The sequence below is a fragment of the Osmerus eperlanus genome, chromosome 8 (genome assembly GCF_963692335.1).
Source record: "Osmerus eperlanus chromosome 8, fOsmEpe2.1, whole genome shotgun sequence".
NCBI lineage: Eukaryota > Metazoa > Chordata > Actinopteri > Osmeriformes > Osmeridae > Osmerus > Osmerus eperlanus.
This window is the reverse complement of record NC_085025.1, coordinates 313233-330287: the sequence shown is the minus strand read 5'-3', so window position 1 is coordinate 330287 and position 17055 is coordinate 313233. Positions and strand designations below refer to the sequence as shown.

The following is a 17055-nucleotide window of genomic DNA, read 5'->3' as shown; positions in this document are numbered from 1 at the left end:
TAAGTGCCAAAGGGAAGAACCATAAGAGCATGTAGTTAAACAAGTTACAATTAAACAACATGAACCGCTATACGTGCAAGTGTACCTGTGGAAAAAACAAGCAACAATAATAAAAACAATATATCACAGCGAGTACAAACATTTTTAAGTCAGTTACCACTAACCACAAGAGCAACAAGTCTCTGAGCAAGAGTCATTGTGATCCTTGAGGAAACTAACATCGGGTCAAGCGAACCATTCCTAAGTACCGTTGTACTCCCGGAACAAGTGCGTCTTGAGCCTTTTCTTGAAGGTGGAGAGACAGTCAGTGTCTCTGATGGAGGTGGGGAGTTGATTCCACCACTGGGGGGCCAGACAGGAGAAGAGCTTGTGTTGGGACCGGGCGGTCTTGAGCGGTGGGACCACCAGGCGGTTGTCTGAAGATGACCATAGGTGACGGGTGGGGGTGTAAGGCTGCAGGAGAGACTTGATGTAGACGGGTGCAGTCCCGTTCACTGCTCGGAAGGTCAATACCAGGGTCTTGAATCTGATACGGGCCATGATAGGTAGCTAGTGGAGAGAGATGAGGAGCGGGGTAACATGGGAGCGTCTGGGTAGATTGTAGACCAGGCGGGCCGCTGCGTTCTGAATCCTCTGAAGGGGGCGGGTTGCACATGCTGGGAGACAAGCGAGCAGTGAGTTGCAATAGTTCATCTTGGAGAGGACAAGTGCTTGGACTAGCAGCTGGGTGGAATGCTCAGACAGGTATCTCCTGATCTTCCGGATGTTGTAGAGGGTGAATCTACACGACCGGGAGACCGCAGCAATGTGGGCCGTGAGGGAGAGTTCGTCGTCCATGGTAACCCCAAGGTTCCTGGCAGAGGATGAAGGGGTCACCATCGCAGATCCCAGGGTGATTGAGAGATCGTGGGAGATGGAGGGTTTAGCCGGGATGATGAGAAGTTCTGTTTTGGCGAGGTTCAGCTGGAGGTGGTGCTCGGTCATCCAGGCGGAGATGTCTGTGAGGCAGGCCTCAATCCTAGCTGAGATCCCCGGATCGGTCGGGGGGAACGACAGGTACAGCTGCGTGTCGTCAGCGTAGCAGTGGTAGGAGAAGCCATGGGAGGTGATGATTGGTCCAAGTGAGGTGGTGTACAGAGAGAAGAGGAGGGGTCCAAGGACGGAGCCCTGTGGGACACCAGTGGAGATGTATGCACCATGCATGTGTAGCATGCTGGTCGGCTTGCTTCAGTGCTTGTCTGAGCATTGACAGATACAGTAGTGACTGTTTGTCAGTGCCTCCTGTATTTCTGTTCAATGGACAGAAAGAAGGAAGTTGACAGATTGTATAAATGTAGTCTCTCAATCCTTTAGTGATCGTATATATATCTGCATCTGTGGCATGATGACATTCCAATGAATTCTAGACACAGACAAGACCATGTACTGCCCTTCGCTCATCAGCAGATCAACAGTAACCCCAACTTAATAGCAGGTGCACATTTCTTTGTAGGGTAGACAGTCACACCTCCTTAAGTCTGTTTTTACAGACATGCAGACAGGAGGTTAAAGAGACACTGACATAGAGATGAGGGGTAATGTTAAGTGGGAGAATATTTGACTGCAGATCATGGGGTTGCAAGTTCAAACCCCCTCCGTGTATGTCGCTTTGGATAAAAAATCAATGAATATATGTAGACTGTCTGGAGAGCTCGGCCATTTCTTGAAACATCACCCTTACCCTCCTGAAGGAGAGAGTCTTGATTTGGTTGACAAATATTCATGGGAGATAGGACGCTTGTGTTGACTGATGCAATCAATGCAAATAACTGTTGGCGGCCGCGTCCCTCCTGCCTGAGGGTGCTCTGCTCCTGTGCTGTTCTCTTCCTGACCTGACAGTCTACCAGAGAAACTGGAGGATGTTCCTGGCGTATTGATTCTTACAAGCCAGCCACAGTCTCTAATTACCACTTGACCATCAAGGTAAGTATTTCCTCAATAATAAAAATATTAATTAATATAATAATTTTTGGGATGAGACATTGGTTTATGGACTAATATTGTTTTTGTAACCGTAATAAGTAAACAACATAGTTAAAAAAACAACACTTATATGTACACTTATATGTATTAATTTAGCAAATATCTTTATCCCAAGCAACGTACAAATGTTGTACATAGCAAGTACAGCAGAAGGGCAGAGTTCTACAGTATTTCTGTGGTGTTTAGTTCTAACCCAGCTACTATGCATGTTCACCACATCTCAGCTACTAGGCATGGTCACCACATCTCAGCTACTAGGCATGGTCACCACATCTCAGCTACTAGGCATGGTCACCACATCTCAGCTACTAGGCATGGTCACCACATCTCAGCTACTAGGCATGGTCACCACATCTCAGCTACTAGGCATGGTCACCACATCTCAGCTACTAGGCATGGTCACCACATCTCAGCTACTAGGCATGGTCAACAACAAGAATAATACTATGGTGCAACATTAACATCTCGATCGTTAATAATATAACAGTGTAAACTATCTGAGGGTGGATAACCCTAACCCTCACCCTTTTGTTCTTCTTGGTTCTGGACCTATTTGTTGAGTGCTTTTCCCCCTGTAATAGTTCATTGAAGGTAACCTGAGTTTAGACTCGGTACACACTGAATTTTAAACAGTATATAATGCTCACTATTAGTCATGTTTGTTAAATGATGATGTTGTTGGTCAGTTAAGTACATGTTATTTCCATGTGTTGTGTTTATCATTGAGCTCCATGCAAAATAGTGATGCAAAACTAAATTTGACTATGACCCTTGCGCCCTTCCGAGCAAAGAGCTCAAAAGAGATAAGAGACACATGGAAATTTTCAATAAAAGTTTGATATTATTATTATTTTTAAAATCTCGATTGCAAAAGGTAACAAATCCAAATTAAAGGTAAATATTGACCATATCATTCTATATATTTCTGACAAATCAGTTATTTTCATGGATTCACACTGTAATATCACTTCATGATATCATGAATTCATTTGACCCCTCCTCTTTTTGTATTGTATTTTACCTTATGAATGTCTACGCAACTTCAACATCAGTTGTTTTATATTCTGTATGTTTATATGTATGTTATGTATATTTATATATTCCTCTGTAAAGCATCCTTGGGTGTTAATACATTTTATTATTATTCTATTTGTTCTGTAGATAGAAGATGTGGCTAACAGGTCTAATTGTGCTGTGTGGCACAGCCCTCACCACTCAGGTAAGCAGCTCTGGGGCCTCACACTGCACTGGCTTTCATATGCAAGGGCCTGAAGGACCTAGGCTCTGAATATATTGTTAAATATAGTATATATATAGTAGTATATATAGAACTGCTGATATTTTCTCCCTGAAATCCATCCCACGGTCAATATATGATTATTAAGTTATTGATGCCTTTTTATTAACTCTTTCTGTCTTTTTAATGTAGGCGATTGGAGTCGGTGAGTTTTTTTTACATTTAAAGTGATTCCTTAAAAGTTAATCACGTGCTGAAGAGCAGAAGAGCTGACTGTTGTATGGTTCCAGTAAAAGAAACACAATCTTAAAATCTACCTCGATTTCAACCAACAAACTAAATATGGTTTCTCTGTGTATCCCTGCACATCACACTGATGGTAGAAACCTACCACGCTGAGTTTGTGATAGAGAGCAACGTCACGATGGACATCTCAACTGTTTTGGGCTCCTTAAATCTCTCCCAGATATCACAACCAGGAAACATTTCTGTCACAAAGCTTAACCTAACAGCAGGTGATGTTTAATGATTCTTCTTTTTATTTTATTTTCTTGGTGTGAGAGATTATACACTTTGGATGGAGTGAGTTGTGTAAAGTATAGGATAGTTGTGTAAAGTATAAGATAGTTGTAGCATTAGAATGTAGATCAAGTATTCTGGGTTCCAATACCATTAGATATTAAATTAAATTAAGACCAGCTCATATAGAGCATTAAACACAACTTTTATTATAAATGTTCTTTACCAACTGTGTTGTGTGTTTGGTTAGTTATGACTGGGTTGTGTGAGTGTTTATTAGGTTGATAGTGTCGATGTTTGTGTGTTTGGTTAGTTATGACTGGGTTGTGTGAGTGTTTATTAGGTTGATAGTGTCGATGTTTGTGTGTTTGGTTAGTTATGACTGGGTTGTGTGAGTGTTTATTAGGTTGATAGTGTCGATGTTTGTGTGTTTGGTTAGTTATGACTGGGTTGTGTGAGTGTTTATTAGGTTGATAGTGTCGATGTTTGTGTGTTTGGTTAGTTATGACTGGGTTGTGTGAGTGTTTATTAGGTTGATAGTGTCGATGTTTGTGTGTTTGGTTAGTTATGACTGGGTTGTGTGAGTGTTTATTAGGTTGATAGTGTCGATGTTTGTGTGTTTGGTTAGTTATGACTGGGTTGTGTGAGTGTTTATTAGGTTGATAGTGTCGATGTTTGTGTGTTTGGTTAGTTATGACTGGGTTGTGTGAGTGTTTATTAGGTTGATAGTGTCGATGTTTGTGTGTTTGGTTGGTGATGTCAGATGGGGAGTCAGATGGCTGAGCGGTTAAAGAATCGGGCTAATAATCAGAAGGATAACGGTTTGATTCCCGGCCGTGCTAAATGACGTTGTGTCCTTGGGCAAGGCACTTCACCCTACTTGCCTCGGGGGAAATGTCCCTGTACTTACTGTAAGTCGCTTTGGATCAGAGCGTCTGCTAAATGACTAAATGTAATGTCAATGAATGTGTGCAGTTTGTGAGATAGTTGGGGATCAGAGTACATGCAACTGTTCCTTTGGATATGTGTGGAGTAACGCAGTGTGCAACAACCTGAACTGCTGCAGTGACACATCTTGCTCTGCAAACATATCTGACTTCATCAACATCTGCATACCCAAAGTGACAGGTAGCTACTTTTATTGATGTTGTTGCAATCCAACTTTTATCAGCTGCCATTACTGTTGTTGTTGGTGCACCATAATATCACCAATAATATAATATACAACAGTTTGTATGTTGTATATACATGCCATTGCTAAAAAAAAACATCTTGTTAAGTTTGTCTCAGTGGATTGGTCACAATTGCTGGCAGTCTGACAGTCTCTGGACCGGATCTGGCAAAGACAGTAGGATACTTTTGTTATACAGATTTTATTTAAAAAATGATCCTTTGACATAATATAGTTTGTAGCATCTGATGGAAAAATGTAATTACTTCAGAATCATGTTCAGTACGAGATAACATATTACATTATTTAAGTTTTTCTCTTTTTATTTTTACAGCTTACAAAGGAGTTCCAAAATCTGAATGGGTTTAAGGGGCTGAAAGTGACTGGGAACAGGTAATAAACAAAGAATGTTAAATCTATCGATGTTGTCGGCTGTATTTCAGAGACAGTAGCAAATAGTTCACGTTTTCAAAGACCACACCAACCACTGGATACTTTTTTAGTTTTACTTGAAGTAGGAACAAGGATGAATGAATGATTGAAGGGGCTGGTGAGAGATCCAGGCAGGAGACTATGGATGTGGAGGATGAGTCCTGGGGCTTCAAGTGGGCTTCTCAGAGCTGATCTCCAGGTGTCTGGATAGAGCTGATCTCCAGGTGTCTGGATAGCAGAAGGGAAGCTCGAGAGAAGAGGAAGAGATGGGGAGGAGGGGGTGAGATGTGAAGGGTAGAGACATGTGAGTGGCTGATATAGAGAGATTGTTTATAGCAGGCTACTGACCAGCCTGATATGTTGGCATCAGATGTGTGACTGATGAGGTGATCAAGTTTGGTGGCAGATGCGAGTTGTGGTGTCCTCCTCTTCAACCTTAGTTACTTTAAATACATGATGATCACCCTCCTTCTCTTCCCTGTGGCCTGCCTGTCTCTGCCGTCTCCCCTCGGGGTCATCAGGAGCACAAACGCTGACTTTGAAGTGGAACTCAGCGTCATATTTGAAAATGCAAATCTCACTAGGGTAATAACAGTCCTAGAAAGTGAATTGAGGGCCACAATAACAGTTGTCTCGTCAGGTAAAAAACACAACTGAATTACCTATTTTTATATATATTTTTTTTTAATTTATTATTTGTTTTTAGTTTAGTCCAGGGCTGCCCAACCCTGCTCCTGGAAAAATACCTTCCCGTTTCCATTTCCTGAAATTAAAACCTACAGGACTGCTGCTCTCCAGCAAGAGGGTTGGGCAGCCCTGGATTAGTCATTTAAAATGAATTTGCCTTAACCCCCACAATGTCATTGTTTTAATCATCACAAAGGACTGGTTAGTATCAAGTACCCAAAGGAAACCGTGGATTACAACAGCCTCCAGACTCTAAACTGCACGTATGGACAAGCAATAGACAGTACAGGATGGGACCTGACCAATGGTAATATCACATCAAATATCGACAATGGGATTGTGTCAGAGGTGACGTTTGAATCTGGAAACTCCTCCAGTCACCCATCCAAGACCAATATCATCATCAGAAAAGTGACAGGAAACTGGGCAGGTGAGCATCATGATTCCAGCGTTGGAAACCTGATGCTTTGATCCCAACCCCCACACCCCCACCATCCACCCCTTCCACACACCCCCAGCCACCCCCAGCCACCCCTCCCACATCCCCACCAGCCACCCCTTCCACACACCCCCACACCCCCCCCAGCCACCCCTCCCACACCCCCACCAGCCACCCCTCCCACACCCCCACCAGCCACCCCTTCCACACCCCCACCATCCACCCCTTCCACACCCCCACCAGCCACCCCTTCCACGCCCCCACCAGCCACCCCTTCCACACCCCCAGCCACCCCTCCCACCGTCCCACTTCTGACAAACTTTGTTCCCCACAGGAAAGTACACTTGCAGCTTCTCCAAAGGTCCAAAGGTGAAACATGTCGCCTCAGCACAGCTTGACGTGGCCCTGCTGCCAGATGTCATCACCATGACCACCAAGCCTCTGTCTGTCGACTGCTCTCACAAGACAGAAAGTATTGTGGAGGTCAAAGCCACCATTCAGGCCACAACAGAGCCCTACACCGTCATGGCAACATACAATAACAAAGAGCAAACTGTAACTAATACAAGTAAGACTGAAGCACGCGATTGGGAGTGACATTTCTTCAACGACCAAGTGTTTAACACATAAATATATGTAACCCTAACTCACACTACCCTTGGCTTAACCAAGCAGTTACATCTGATACATTTGTCAATTGTTTAGTATCTGTCAGGTAGATCAAGGTTGAAACAACGTAATCACAATGCAGAAGTTTGGATATCATGGAACGATCAGCATCACTTTTAGCAACAAAACCCTAAATTAGCTTAAAATTCACTAACCGTCCTTCCTTAAAAAAGAAAAATGCAAACCATATTCTTACAACCAACTATGTAGACATTATTCTACTTAGAGGCCAGATGTAGGTAATCTCATCATCCACCATGATGCATTCAGTTAGCAAAGCTGGTCCCACATCGCTGCCCATTAATTCTATAAAATATGCAAAAGATTCATGGATAATCAAGGGACTTGTCTCATCTTTCATATTTTGATCCTAGGTAGACGCAATTGTGCTTGAATTTTCCTAAATGAAACAATCTGTATGACGATGGCTTGATTAATTTATGGTCGTAGAAAGATTCCATGGCTTGTTCTCTTATAGGTAATATGGCGCAGATCAACTACACCTCCAAAATAGAAATTAACTGCCAGACAACACAAGGATCCTCTCAATCTGTAACCTACACATTTACTAACAGAAACAATAAAAATAAGGAGGGAACTATATCTTTTCCAGTCTTTTACGGTATGTGCATTGTTCTGTCTCTTAATTTTTAGGGTCAAAAGTAACATTTTCCTGATTACAAAAAAAGTTACATGTTTTAGTTTTAAAAAAGCAAAAGAAAACTATTCATATTACAATTTTATATCCTTGAAATACCTTTACTCCTTGTAACCATCTCAAAGTAATATTTGTCTTGAAAAAAATGTGTCTTCCAGAGGGTGATACTACATGTCCTGCTGAGAAAGACTGGCCTGAAACTCCAAGTGGAAGCACGGTGGTCAGTCAGGAGTGTGAAGCAGGCAAAGTGGGCTCTAAAGAGCGTACATGCTCGAAAAATAAATGGTTGGAGATATTGTCCAAATGTATTTCAGAGAATTTAAAGAAAGTTGCCAATGCCGCAAATGTGAGTATGGTCTTTCAGCAGTGTTGAACATGAAAGTACCCTTTTCACTTAATGAGACAATCACTGGAAGACTTCTTTAACCCTGTTTTGTTTGCTCCTTTAGGACTTTGCGCAGGGCCTTGGGGCCACCCAGGCCGTGGCTCTCTCGATCTTCTCTGGGTTGAAGAACTCTTCAACGTCAGACAGCAGCATGAACTTGGCCGAAACGCAGGAGTCCATCAACGTTCTAAACACCATGGCAACTGCATCAGCTACCATCGACCTGACAGAGTCTATTCTGCCTGTGAGATGATCTATGACCTTTCAATTATCCACTTTATATCATACATTTTACACTACATTTCATTCACATAGCAGACGGTTTTAATACAAAGCGACATACAAATAGTGCAAATAAAAACTACCGCTGATACTCTTATCATTACCATTCAAGCAACTGAATCAGATAACGGAATTAACAATGTATTGTCATAAATAACACAAATGCATGATCTTATAGGATTTTCTTGGAGCAGCCAGCAATATCCTGAATAACTCATGGGAAGTCCTAACAAGTTCCAACAAGTCTTTGTTACACAACATGTCTTCCAAGTACCTCAATTCAGTAGAGGGATTGGTGAGGAATATCCAAGTGAACAACACGCAGGATCTGATCACCCATAACTTGGATCTGAAGATCTGGCGTGTGGAACCAAACACAACCTGTAACCACACGGTGTTCGGCGTAGCGGTCATACTGAATGCATCGTCAGGGAGAGTTAAAACCATGGCAATGAAAGAACTGGGGAAAAATTTAGAAATGAAATTTACAGACACACAACCTCCTAGTATCATCCTGACAGCGATTCTGGAGAACTCAAGCTCAAGAATCAACATTAAGCTCAGTTTCCCCCCAATCGAGGGTAGGACCGAGGACAGTGAGGTGTTCTGTGTTTTCTGGAACACCAGCACCAACGAATGGTCAAGGGAAGGTTGCTGGTTGAATTCCATTGAGAACCAAACCTTTTGTGAGTGTAACCACCTGACTTCCTTCTCCATGCTCATGTCAAAAACCTCAGTGAGCCTGCCATTCCTGGATGAGATCACCTACGTGGGTCTGGGAGTGTCCATCTGTTCCCTCCTGGTCTTCCTGGTCATCGAGGTGTTCGTTTGGTCCGCTGTTGTCAAGTCAAACCTCTCACACTTCCGCCACACAGCTATGGTGAACATCTCCCTGTGTCTGTTCCTGGCAGACTGCAGTTTCCTGGCCTCCTCCTTCCCTCAGGACCGGTCGCCCACCTGGTGCCTGGTTCTGACTGTGTGCAAACACTTCTTTTTCACGGCCATGTTCTTCTGGATGCTCTGCCTCAGTCTCATGCTCCTCCACCAGGTCATCTTCGTCTTCAGCCCGCTGAGAAGGCGGGTGTACATGTTCATTTCCTCCATCCTGGGCTATGTCTGCCCCACCGTCATCGTGGGAGCCACCTATGTGTACTGCAGATACACGGGCACCAACTATCACGACCACGAGACCTGCTGGCTCAAATACGAGGGCCTCCTGGAGGGATCCATCCACGCCTTCATCCTTCCTGTGGGAACCATCGTTCTAACAAACATGTTCTCCATGGCGGTGGTTATCCTGACGCTCTTGAAGTCATCTATCCCTGAGGGAGGAAAAGAGGATGATAAGGAGACAGTGAAGAGCATCATGAAGGCGGTGGTGTTCCTCACTCCCGTGTTCGGGGTCACGTGGGCTCTGGGGTTTGCTGTGTTGATGACTGATAAGGATCCCATAAATCCTGTCTTCCATTACACTTTCACCATTGTCAACTCCTTACAGGTACTTAAACTCACATTGTTTTCTAGCCTTTTCAAATCATGTATTTCCTAGTATGAAAATATAACATTTACAGAGAAAACATAATTTACCTTTTTACTCAATCATTTTCAGGGATTCTTCATTTTACTGGCTGGGTGTTTCGCAGAGAAAAGGGTATTTTGTGTGTTCTTGGAGACATTGTAGCATGTGCTTTGCATGGTGGGAATTGTTTTCTAATAATATGCTGTCCAGACTAACTTTCTCTTCATGTCTCTTCATACTAGGTTCGAGATGAGTTGTGCAAGCTCATAACATCAGGCGTAAGTTCACTTCTGTTCTGAACCCTTTAATATCTGTATTACACATTGAGGGGAAATTACATGTTCTCTTTCTGTTCTCCTAGAGGCCAGCCTCAAAGAGCAAAAGTGAGAGTATGAAAAACTTGACTACAAGCAACACCAAAGACTGATGTTCTGCCATGTTACGTCAATGTTCATCTAAACTATTTTGTACACACTGCAGACTATAGTTCATACTGCATCCTCTTCTTTTCTGTTCACGTTAAAATGTTCAAACGTTAACAACAGTACTCAGTGATTAACACAGAGAGATCGATCATTTAGTTGTTATTTAACGAAGATGGTTGGAGGCAGTAGGCTCAGATATAATTTGTAATTCTAGTTTACTGAAGTATACATTTAATAACAATGTTAATAATTTATTATGTGTTTTTGAATCGTTAGTAACTTCTCTTGCATTCCGCCTGCATTATTAGACTGTAGTCTTTATACTAGACAAGATAAATAATTCTTCCAAGCCATAGTTACCAGTTGTTGTGAACACACTAGTTTTATAATGGATTGGGAAACGCTTCAAAAGTTATCAATTGTATCAAACTATCAAGTATGAATGGATTATGAAACACTATACTGACTCTGGAGGGGTAGTCCCCTGTGTCCTTCTCAGCGACTGTGGAAGTCTATTCCTTATATTCCATTACATTGATGATATTTGTATCTCAGAATTAAAGGCTTAACAAACAATTACATGTAGTGATTTGTCAGTTGGTAAGGAAGTTCTAATTCTATGTTATTCAATCAGTAATGTACTGTACATTTACATATTTATTATTTACACAAAATACTTTTTTATTTTGTGAGACACATTACCTGATGAACTCAGATGTTTCTACGAGTGAAAGAGATCACTCAAAGAATGCTTTATTCAGGGTTTCTGCAGGAATCAAGTCACATTTAAGACTAACAGCGGCAACAGAGGGGCACCAGGAGGGAATCTTTTTAATGCCACTTGAAATGCAATTCATAACCAATTTCGCACATAACATTTCATGCAAAAAAGTGAAAAACTGCATTCCAACCAATTTAAGACCTTTGAAGGACCCATGGACACCTTGTTATTCTTTGTCCAGCATGATGGTCCAGGTGAGTGAACAGCTCAGTGAGCGCTCCTGATCACAGTCAGGATGGCCAGGGCCAGCAGCACTGTCCCCAGCGCTCCGCCCACCAACAGCCCCACGATGGTGCTGTCCACATGCTGCTGCTCACACCGGGCGCCAGCGTAGAAGGAGGCCTGGCCGGAAGCACATCTGGAGTGGAATGAACCACAGCCAATATGTGTCACTGGTCCAGAAATTAATACTTGTATTTAAGTAACTAGATAAGGTACATTGTCTGAAGAAAATGGTGTGATGTTTTCATTTCATTAAGAAAATGTATGTGTTTGCTGAAAGCAGTTAAAACTATTTTGATAGCTTGAATAGTGATTAAGGTTTACACACGTTTAAAAAAATATGTCTGCAATAAAATTGAGCATTTAGTAGGGAAGTATATCTGTTATTGTTTTGCATTGTGACATTTTCTTATTCTTGAAAATGTGGTGATTAAAAGAGTATATATCACTTAATACAAAAACTGACTAAGACTGCCTATCATGTTACCTCACTGCCATTCCACCCTGAAATATTCCCACTGCTATCGTAGGTGTTTTACAGAAGGATACTGAAGATTCAAGGAAAGGGGAACACAGATGTGATTTCAAACTGGTGTCACAATCGAGACTACTAATTCAGCATTGTGTGAGTGTTACAGAGTGTACTGCATGTACCTGCAGGAAGTTTTCCCTTCATTCACTACACACACTCCACCGTTGAGGCAGGGGTTGGGAAGACATGGGCTGCTAGATCTCACTGATCTATGATTGGTCAGTTCAGGGCTGGGCACAGATCTCACAGCTCTATGATTGGTCAGTTCAGAACTCTGCTTCTCTAGAGTGTCATCACTGGGCACCACAGGCTTCACAGGAACCTCCGTCTTTATTAGGTGGGTCAAGTCTAACAACACAACAGACATTTATGTTATTCATAATTAATTTGTAATTATTCATACTGAGGATACATAGCCATGTGGGAAGTCATGATTATATCCTCACCATCAAAGTCAGCCAAGATGATGAGGTCCTGGTTCTTTAGGAAGCTCCTTGTGTTCAGCTGCTTGTGAGAGATGAAGGTTCCCCAGCCCAGCTCAGGCCCTCTGTAGCACCGGCAGCTCTCATCCCACTCTGATCCTGAGGAGGCTGTGGGCCTGTTCCAACTGGGGCTGGTATCTGGAACCAAAACAGAGTCAGTCATGTATGTTCCAACTGGGGCTGGTATCTGGACCCAAAACAGAGTCAGTTATGTATGTTGACACACTTTCTACTCCTCCGGTACTGTAGGGCGTTGTGATGGTGTTTACACTGAGGAGGGTCAGGGCTAGCATTGTGATGGTGTTTACACTGAGGAGGGTCAGGGCTAGCATTGTGATGGTGTTTACACTGAGGAGGGTCAGGGCTAGCATTGTGATGGTGTTTACACTGAGGGGGGTCAGGGCTAGCGTTGTGATGGTGTTTACACTGAGGAGGGTCAGGGCTAGCATTGTGATGGTGTTTACACTGAGGGGGGTCAGGGCTAGCGTTGTGATGGTGTTTACACTGAGGAGGGTCAGGGCTAGCGTTGTGATGGTGTTTACACTGAGGAGGGTCAGGGTTAGGGCTATTAACATTTCAATTTGATTACGTCAGCAGCCGTTCTGTCCAAATATAGGGGTCTGTCTACATTTCAGTTAAAATAAATTGCGTATTTTATGGAAGACAAAGAGCTCTACTGTATCATATGTTCCTTTTGTGCTTTTGACCAAATATGCAGGCGGTGGGGGGGTACTTGACCTGCAGTTAAAGGGTTAGGGTTACACTGTCAAACCCTGCGACTACTTGATCTGCAGTTCAAGGCTCTAAAATAAAAGACTCCAGATCCATCTGGAGTCTAGACCCACCAGTGGTGAAGCTCCTTGAGGACGACATCCTCAGCTTGACGTCTGGGTCTTGATCCATGATCGTGACGGTCACCTGGCGGCTCGCCGCAGGCCACTCCATGACAGCGTCGTTTTCCCCACTGCAGAGGTGAAAGGTCACGCCCACATAGTCAGGACTGGAGCCATTCCTCCCGTTAGCATAAAGGTCGACACCGTAACCATAACCCTCTGCGTTGTAGAACCGGGGACTCCGGACACGTCCACCGAACGGCTCACTGGACAGCAGGTGGGTAAAGTTCTGGATGGTCCAGGCGGCCCTGGGACAGGCGGTCTCTGTCAGGGTGATGTCGTCCAGGAGGATGGCGCCCGAGGAGACGGTGGAACCCCTGGAGCCGTGGAAGAAGTAGCGGAACTTCGTCGTGACCTTCAGGGTCACGTGGGCAATGTTCCAGATGCCAACACCGTCTCCTGCAAGGGACAAAGGAGACGCTGTATACGACTGTTGCTGACAGGATGACAGACAGACTGATCACGTTTTCAGCATTGACAACTATACAGAGAGCTCTGACTGAAATGAGATGTGGAAGGGGAGTTGATGGGGAGTGGACAAGCTCATTCATGTGTGCAAAATCCCAAATATATCTGGATCTATAAAGACAAACATGTGCACCGTTTGCAAACACAGTGCTTAGACATAATGATGTATGCATTCAACACAGTTCCCTTCGTCCGGCCCCAGGTGTTCATTCCCATGCAGATACTACCTGTGATGGTGTGCAGCTTCCTGACACGTTGGATGGTGCCTGTCCCATCATCGGTTCTGACCCAGACAGCTAGCTTATCCTCAGCATGTCCCGTCATCCTGTAGAAGAACTGTAGACACTGCTGGCTCCTGCGGGGGTACAGGATCCTGGACTCCAGAATGGCACTGTTCCCAACCTTCCCGTCAAACTTCATGAAATAGCCGACATCTACAGAAAAGGTCAAACACAAAAAGAAGAGAGATACTGCACCAACTTCTAGCATTGATACAGAATTGACACATCTTGGATATTTACCATACCAAGAGAAAGAACCACTGGTGACTAAGGGCTGTTAACATTGTGTATGCTGTTATGATGTATATGATGTGTACATGTATACAGGTATATGATCCGTAGCCTCATATTTTTAGAACTCCAATGTCACATTGTGAGTCTCTCTATTTGTCTTTGCATGGTGCTAGGTTCTCATAAAGAACATAGCTTTGTCCTTATTTCTAGTGCTGCAACCTCTAAATGAACATGACGTGTACAAACCCAAACAGTAAGGACACATGCATCCTGTTTCAGGTGTGCTGTATGGAATGTCTCCCAAGGCAGTACCTCTGCAGCGTCCAGCCAGCGTGTGGTCTGTCTCCACCCCACTGCTCAGGGTCTGGACCCAGTCTGCGCTGTCCTCATCGTTCTGGATCATTCCACAAATGTTGATCAGCTCAAAGGAGCACTGGTCCAGGAGAGTGTGTGTGGAAGCTGCAACACGCAGGCTTGTTGTTCCAATATGCTCATCATTAAACTGATCACTGATTCTCAACACCACCATCTAACATTTATCTACAGATCATAGTGTTTAAGTGACCATTTTATGCAATGTATATATTTAGCAGTCAAATGCTCTTCCACTGAGTTCTACCCAGTCCTAACCTGGAGCTACTTCCCATATATGTTGTTTCTCCCTTTACTTTCAGACTGGCTGTCTTGATCATAATATTATCAACAAATAAAGTCTACTCATAACCCTAACAACCTACAGGACTCTAGAGCTACGCACCACAGTCATACAGTCGGTTCAGCCTGGTCAGGTCCACCGCACTGAAGTCCAGTCTCTGACCGATGATCTCATTGAAAGCTGGGATGGTAGTGGTGATGGTGGGGATGCTTGCGTTCTTGTTAAAGGACAGCGGCCTGTAGTGCATGATGGATTCATAGTCATACGGTGTGTTCAGGTCGGTTATGGTGTCATCCTCGTACTTGTTGAAGTTGTGCTCCATTCCTGTTTTCAATAACCAGACACAGACATTTCATCAGACTGACAGATACACAGGATCTCACCTCAAGCACACAAAAAATGGGGGGGTCAGCATTTCACACAGGTCCTGCTGTGGGATCAGTAGGAAAGCTGCCATAGTCAGGTCATGCATACAGCAAAACTGCCCCTGGATCAGATCAGTCCAATATCTAACAATACTATCTAACAATATCTAACAAGATCCCACCTTCCTGTATCTGGTCCCACCAGATTTTGACGTAGTCGTCCCGGTCAGAGCGAGACTGCTCGTGGTAGAAGCCCAGCGCGTGGAGGAGCTCGTGCTCCACGATGGCCTTGGTGTCGCACCGCGCCCCGATGGACAGGTTCTGTCCGGTCCGGAAGTCTCCCACGAACGACCAACACCTGTCAGAGGACAGAGCATGCTAATGTTAGAAGGAGCGTCATTACCTTATATACAGCATGCTAATGTTCTGGTTACAGATAGGTTATGAGTCAGTTTGTTGATGAATAAAAATATTCTTGTATGAGTGTGAGATCCAACACTAATGAATTGCATAACATTCCTGAAGCCTGGAGACACACTTTGCCTGCAGATCTGTTACACCTGGACAGAAACACTGTGCCTGCAGAAGTGTTTCTTAATGTATTGTTTCACACGAGAACTTAGATTTTATGTTTTGTCTGCCTGTTTCCTAAAATTCAGCGATAGTTGAAGTGCAGTAATATGGTTTACCCTGACGGTGCAGTAATATGGTTTACCCTGACAGCTTGGCGAATGAAATGTAAGTGCTCTCTCCCTCATAGGGCTTAAAGTCCACGCAGGATTTCAGTCTGTAGGCCTCAAATGCCTGATGGATAACGCCTTTCGCATTCAGGTCTGGAAAGTGAGGAAGTAAGATTTAGGCAGTTTTGAAGAACAATATAGTTCTAGTAGGAATAGTGTAGTTGAGAAGTGTAGCTTTGAATCCTGTGTGCTTGGTGTGTAAAGGCTGTTACACACCAAGAGAATCGGTAAGGATATAGGGAATGGGAAACTTCCATCTCATGTTTTCATCCAGGATTGCATTTCTCCTCGGCTGCAAAGACAAGAACAGGTCAGGTACTGCCTCACATACAGGTGCTGCTCTGTTACTCACCTGGAAAACAAATGTGTTCACTTACATCTCCAGCAATATCTCCTTCAAAAAGGTCCAAGTTTAATTCTGAAATAAGAGAATCAATACTTTTTAGACAATATTGTACATCTTCAGTTAATAGTAAGTGATAATATATGTGTACTTGCAGCATGCGAAGCATGTATTGTAAACATTTCATTATGTGTAAATTAAGTGTAGGTAAAAGATGCATTGTAGACAGAAGAAACAACTTACTAGAGTTGATGTCAGGTATGTCTTCATCTACTTCACCAACTGACATCAGACAGAAGAACGCCGCGAGTGGAAACATACGATATTAGAACAAAATGCTGGATGTTCAAGCACACATATAGTCAAATTTGAATGTATTTCTGTGACTTGCACGAGCCCAGCTCATTCAGGTGGCAAGACTTACCATGAGCTGGTGGAAAAGCATGCACCTGAAGAAGAAAAAAGATCAAATTCACAGTAGCTCAAAACCTAAGTGAAACATCTTCACAATAAACAAACTTGAATTCCTTTTGTATTTATCATCTCACCTTTAATATCACCACCACTGCTGTGAGAGCAGCGACTCTCCACTGAGCCAGCATGTTTGTTCTGAC

At 43.4% G+C, this 17055-nt stretch overlaps 2 protein-coding genes across 2 annotated transcripts; one reads left to right on the top strand and one right to left on the bottom strand.

Moving 5' to 3' along the window:
* The first annotated feature begins 1871 nt into the window (after nt 1-1871).
* LOC134024544 (adhesion G protein-coupled receptor F4-like) lies at nt 1872-11100 on the top strand. Its single transcript, XM_062467039.1, has 17 exons — nt 1872-1962; nt 3184-3241; nt 3452-3464; nt 3643-3774; nt 4754-4906; nt 5059-5126; nt 5284-5342; nt 5903-6021; nt 6265-6498; nt 6842-7075; nt 7655-7798; nt 7993-8180; nt 8284-8463; nt 8680-9999; nt 10111-10152; nt 10263-10298; nt 10382-11100. The coding sequence occupies exons 2-17, from the start codon at nt 3191-3193 to the stop codon at nt 10445-10447; spliced, it is 3039 nt and encodes a 1012-aa protein (XP_062323023.1). The 5' UTR covers nt 1872-1962; nt 3184-3190; the 3' UTR covers nt 10448-11100.
* A 63-nt stretch (nt 11101-11163) lies between these two features.
* On the bottom strand, nt 11164-17055 carry mep1a.2 (meprin A, alpha (PABA peptide hydrolase), tandem duplicate 2). The gene is made up of 14 exons (XM_062467040.1): nt 16990-17055; nt 16866-16890; nt 16685-16723; nt 16476-16516; nt 16315-16390; nt 16074-16191; nt 15541-15716; nt 15096-15317; nt 14651-14797; nt 14051-14257; nt 13308-13754; nt 12427-12600; nt 12103-12328; nt 11164-11584 (listed from the first exon to the last, which is right to left on the bottom strand). The coding sequence occupies exons 1-14, from the start codon at nt 17041-17043 to the stop codon at nt 11434-11436; spliced, it is 2103 nt and encodes a 700-aa protein (XP_062323024.1). The 5' UTR covers nt 17044-17055; the 3' UTR covers nt 11164-11433.

Coding starts and splice junctions, on each gene's coding strand:
- LOC134024544 (XM_062467039.1), top strand. CDS start 3,191: ATGTGGCTAACAGGTCTAATTGTGCTGTGTGGCACAGCCCTCACCACT. Junction 6,499..6,841: donor AGTGACAGGAAACTGGGCAG/GTGAGCATCATG, acceptor TGTTCCCCACAG/GAAAGTACACTTGCAGCTTC. Junction 7,076..7,654: donor GCAAACTGTAACTAATACAA/GTAAGACTGAAG, acceptor GTTCTCTTATAG/GTAATATGGCGCAGATCAAC.
- mep1a.2 (XM_062467040.1), bottom strand. CDS start 17,043: ATGCTGGCTCAGTGGAGAGTCGCTGCTCTCACAGCAGTGGTGGTGATA. Junction 16,891..16,989: donor CAGTGGTGGTGATATTAAAG/GTGAGATGATAA, acceptor TTTCTTCTTCAG/GTGCATGCTTTTCCACCAGC. Junction 16,517..16,684: donor CATACCTGACATCAACTCTA/GTAAGTTGTTTC, acceptor CTCTTATTTCAG/AATTAAACTTGGACCTTTTT.